The sequence below is a fragment of the Callospermophilus lateralis genome, chromosome 6 (genome assembly GCF_048772815.1).
Source record: "Callospermophilus lateralis isolate mCalLat2 chromosome 6, mCalLat2.hap1, whole genome shotgun sequence".
Classification (NCBI taxonomy): domain Eukaryota; kingdom Metazoa; phylum Chordata; class Mammalia; order Rodentia; family Sciuridae; genus Callospermophilus; species Callospermophilus lateralis.
In genome coordinates, this window is record NC_135310.1 from 17,384,845 (window position 1) to 17,390,440 (window position 5,596).

Here is a 5,596-nt window from a genome sequence, read left to right on the forward strand (position 1 = left end):
TTTTTTGGTGGATGGGGGAAGGGAAATAGTGGGGATTGAACTCAGGGGCACTCCATCACTGAGCCACATCCCCAGACTTATTTTGTATTTTATTTACAGAGAGGGTCTCAGGAGTTATTTGGCATCTCGCCATTGCTGAGCCTGGCTTTGAACTCAAGATCCTCCTGCCTCAGCCTCCATTGCTGCTGGGATTACATACAGGCTTGTGCCACCAACCCAGATAGGATTTTTTTAAAAGAGTAATTTACCCCTACTTAAAGAAAGATTGCCCTACATGTAACAGCTATATAGAAAAAAAGCTATACAATTGCCCTTGGTTTTACAATGAGTGAAAAACATTAAAATTTTCCAATCAAACAAGGTATGCAAGTATTTTATGCTACACAGTATGCTTTTGTTGTTGTTGTTGTTGTTTGTTAAAACATTGAGAGCAAAATAACTTACTGGAATATAAAGATAAGGGCTGAATGAGCACACTACTAACAGATAAAGGGGATATTTTCACAGAACCAGTATTTTCTCCATCCATCTCCATTGGATGTCAATCAAAACATATCATTGGCCATTTAGTTTTTTAAAATGCAATATTCTTGTGCACATACACTAGTTACTTTATGTACAATAAAGAATGAGGAAGTAAAAAAATGAAAGAATACAGTAGTCAGGATGTGGTGAACCAAATTGCAGTTTGCCATTGAGAATGTGTTCTTGGTCTGTGAGAACACAGAGAACTCTGGATTAAAGTGGCAGGTTCCCTTTTTAGTAGGCACCTCCTGCATGCTGCTGGAACATATCAATTACATCTTTATCCTCCATTTCCAACTGTGCAGGTGTCTGTTACATTAATTGGCTGCCCATCAAATTGGAATCTGATCTACTTCATTGACACACCCTGTCATTCACAATAGGCTTTTCATTAGTTCATTAAGAGGCTCTTAATCTTAAACTGCACCACAGAACCATCCTGCCCCGCCACCTTCAAGTTAGTATGATGGTTGTTCTCAGTCTTGACTCCTTCCTTGGGCCTTTCATCAGCCATGGCGAGCGCCAGAGTCTCCTCAGCTGCTGCTTCACAAAAGAGGTACCAGGTCCCCTATTAAGGAGCACACCAGAAGCTCTGGGAGCGACTGAAGGAAGCCACAGTGGTGGACGAGAGAGAGGGCATCCTCATGAGCTCCCTTGCTCCACCCTGCATGCTGGGACTCTGTTCTTGTTCTAATGTGACATAAGGTGGTTTGATTATTTCACTGCAGAATCACCAAAGTTGATGACTAATACTTGTGGCTTTTCAAATATATTTCTTTTTCCTGCAAGCAGACAGGCAAACTTGGGATAGGTTATGGGAACACTGTTCTCGCTAGGAAAAGGAGAGCTGTGTCCGTGTATTAATGCTTATCTTCAAAGCAAATATGATCCCTTTTACGTTCTGCTGCTCCCTGTGTATTTCTTAAAATCTTCTTGAAGTTTCTCCCAGACTAGAGCATCGTACAGGTACTTTTCTTCTTAGCTCTGCTTGGCAAACTATGGAATGACTGTCAGATTTATATGCAGCCAGCTTCCTGTTGATGAAGATAAAGATGGTCTCTGGTTAGTTACTTTGACAAAAAGAGAACGTTGCAATAACCATACATGTATGAGCCTCTAAACAATTTCCTAGAATAAATTGCTGTGCAAATTGATACAATTTAAAAGTTCATCATTTCATCTAGGGCAATGTTTTGTGCAAACTTGTAATTGTGAAGACCCAGCATGGGCAAGGGAAGTTGAAACTGTTACTATAGTAGGAGTGCAAACTGGTACAAGTTTTCCCAAGAAGAACATGACAGTATTCATGGTGAGTGTAAAAGAGAATTTCCAGTGGAGAATACATTCCCAATACATGCTTGAAATGTATCCTCCCTGTGAGGATAACAAATAATTCCATAAAACTTTTTATCTTGAGTGTGTGGCTAATACCAGAGGATGCAGGCTTGCATGGAGGAGACAATTTATGCAGTCTATAGGATATATTTTAATTGTTTGATTATTCAATGGGATAGAAGAGGGGTGTTAACCTCTGACCCACATCCACAGCCCTTTTTGTATTTTATTTAGAGACAAGGTCTCACTAAGTGGTTTACTTAGGGCCTCACTAAATTGTTGAAGCTGGCTTTGAACTTGCAATTTTCCTGCTTCAGCCTCCAGACCTGGTGGGATTATAGGCATGTGCCACCACACCTGGATCTCTTCTATTTTTAATTGGCTGAGGCTTTAATTTTTATTCTCTTAAAAAAGTGGGCCGATAACATTGTGTTCATTTGTCATATACACTGTATTGCTTGAAATATGTATGTTTATTCCAGTCTTCCTAGCTATCTTTATCCTATTAGGTTTTCCAATAGGCATCCTGTTCATAAAGTCCCATCAGACTATCTGGATTGGTCTCTGCTGCAGCTGTTGGACCTTTACTTCCCGCTATTGCCAAAGCTTCCCTGTACAGGTCAGAATTTTACAGTGTTCCCTGGGCCAGAGTATAGGGCAACCACCAAGATCTGCACATCCTTTTCTGTGAGCTGCTCTTTGTTTCTGTATAGATGCTATAGTTGATCCAATTCTGCAATTGCTTCCTATGTTTTTAGTGGGGCAAGACAGGGGCCTGCCTCTTCTGAAAGGCTCCAGAATGGTGGTGAAGCTGATGTCCACCTCCACTTCACATTTTCCACTGTAGAAAACCTGTTTATAGGGGTATGTGCTGTGTGTGGTTTCATGTCAGTTGGGGAAGGGACAGCATGGGAAAAGCAAACCATTTCTCTCACTGTTTGAATCCTGCTTTTCTTTTTTTTAAGTTTGGGGATTCAATAATTTTGTTTTATTTATTTGTTCTAATTAGTTATAGAGGACAGCAGAATGATTCATTATAAAAAATGGAGCACAATTTTGAGCTTCTCTGATTTGTACACAAAGGAAGATCACACCATTTGTGCAATCCTACATGTGCCTAGAGTAGTTTCGTCCTTCCCACATGTTTCCTATTCCCATGGCCCCTCTCCACCCCTTCCTCCCCTTTGGCCAATCCAAAGTTACTACACTTATCCCATGTCCCTGCTTCCATTATGAATTAGCACTCACTTATCAGAGAAAACATTTGGCCTTTGGTTTTTGGGGATTGGCTTACTTCGCTTAGCATGATATTCTGTAACTCCATCCATTTTCTGGCAAATGCCATCATTTTATTCTCATTTACTGCTGAGTAATATTCCATTGTGTATATACACCACAGTTTCTTCATCCAATCATCTATTTAAGGGCATCTAGGTTGGTTCCACACTCTAGCTATTGTGAATTGTGCTGCTATAAACATGGGTATGGCTCTATTACTGTAGTATGCTGTTTTTAAGTCCTTTCGGTATAGACCAAGGAATAGAGTAGCTGTGTCAAATGGTGGTTCCATTCCAGATTTTTAAAGAAATCTCCGTACGAATTTTCAGATTTGTTGCGCCAATTTGCAGTCCCACCAGCAAAGTATGAGTGTGCCTTTCCCTGTATATCCTCACCAATACTTATTTTTGTTTGTATTCTTGATAACTGCTCTTCTGACTGGAGTGAGATATAATCATAGAGTAGTTTTGATTTGTGTTTCCCAATTACTGGGACATTGAACATTTTTTCATCTATTTACTGATTTACTGTATATATTCTTCTGAAAGATGTCTGTACAGCTCCTTAACCCATTTATGATGGGTTGTTTGGATTTTTTTGGTGTTAAGTTTTTTGAGTTCTTTATATATCCTGGAGATTAGTGCGCTATCTGATGTGCATTTGGTAAAAATTTGCTCCCATACTGTAGGCTCTTTCTTTACTTCATTGATTGTTTCTTTTGCTGAGAAGAAGCTTTTAAGTGAATCCATACCATGAATTGATCTTAGTTTTGCTTCTTGTGCTTAGGAGTCTTGTTAATGAAGTCAGGGCCTAATTTCACATGATGAAGTTTTGGGCCTACTTTTTCTTCTCTTAGGTATAAAGTCTCTGGTCTAATTCCTAGGTCCTTGGTATGCTTTGAGTTGAGTTTTCTGTATGGAGAGAGATAAGGGTTTAATTTCATTTTGCTGCATATGGATATCCAGTTTTCCCATCACTATTTGTTGAAGAGGCTATCTTTTCTCCAATGTGTGTTTTGGGGGCCTTTGTCTACTATGAGATAACTGTATTTATGTGGGTTTGTCACAGTGTCTTCTATTCTGTACCATTGGTCTACATGTCTCTTTTGTTGCCAACATCTTGCCGATTTTGTTACTATGGCTCTGTAATGTAGTTTAAGTTCTGGCATTGTGATGCTTTCTGCTTCACTCTTCTTGCTAAGGATTGCTTTGGCTATTCTGGGTCTCTTATTTTTCCAAATGAATTCATTAGTGCTTTTTTATTTCTATTAGGTATGACATTTTAATTTTTAAAATTTTTAGTTTAAATGGACACAATTCCTATATTTTACTTACTTATTTTTATGTGCTGAGGATCAAACCCAGTGCCTCATGTGTGCTAGCAAGCACTCTAACATTGAACCACAAATGCAGTCCATGATGTTGGGATTTTAATTGGTATTGCATTGAATCTGTATAGCGCTCTTGGTAGTATCGCCATTTTGAGACCATTAGTTCTGCCTATCTAAGAGCATTGTTGCAAGAATGGACGAGGCAGGGCACTGAAGATAGCAGGAAACAGTTTTATTTGGCTGCATCAAAGTTCAGAGGGTACAGCTTTCACTGTAATCAATTAATCCCCTGAACCCTGAGTTCAGGTCATTTCAGAACTTCATATGCAGCATGTAAGGGAAGGGGCTCAGGAGCTCACAGTCTGCAGAAGTTCACATAAAAGCGGATTTTTCTTTCACTGTTCTGGGCAAGTTAACCCTTCAAGGACAACACCTGAGAAAGGGAGAGCTTCTTCTCCACTTTCTTCCCTCCTCCTGCCAGATGTTAACATGGAGACCTGTTGGTATCTTCTCTTATCTTAGAAATGTAGACATCTCCAGCTTAAGGCCAGAGGCCTTGTTAAAGATCTATCTTTTTTTTTTAAATGCCCCAAGACACTCCTTGGGGTATGTGTTTTATTTTGCCTTTGCAAACACTTTCTACAAACTACTATACTGGATAAATATTGTGAAAAACTTGTAAAGTTCAGCACCTGGAGTGCTGATTTCTTCCATGTCAATGGCCAAGTAAAATTGAGCAACTGGAAAATAGGAAGTTTACGTACATTGAACTCTTTTGTAAAGTCTCTTTTGCTGATAGTCCTAAAATCAATTATGGTGAAGATTTCTGGAGAAGCTTGCTTAAGATATTCTGTGGAGGAGGGGGTGCCACTACAGCATGGAAGAGCTTTCCATCTTCTAAGGTCTTCTTCCATTTCTTACTTTAGTGTTCTGTAGTTTTCCTTGTAGAAGTCTTTCATCTCTTTTGTTAAATTGAGTCCCAAGTATTGTATTGTATTGTATTGTATTGTATTTTTTGAGGCTATTGTGAATGAGTTGGTTTTCAAAATTTCTCTTTCAGAGGGGAGTCAAACATTTGATTCAAATGTTTGTCTCGGCTCACTCCCAAGTTTTTGGGACACCCAGAGT

The 5,596-nt window shown here is 39.3% G+C and overlaps 1 protein-coding gene across 1 annotated transcript; it reads right to left on the reverse strand.

Annotated features, from left to right (window-relative positions):
• Positions 1-759: 759 nt before the first annotated feature.
• LOC143402256 (small ubiquitin-related modifier 2-like) lies at positions 760-1,039 on the reverse strand. The gene is given in 2 exon segments (XM_076859649.2): positions 760-822; positions 890-1,039. Coding segments are annotated over 2 exon segments (213 nt in total).
• Positions 1,040-5,596: the final 4,557 nt, after the last annotated feature.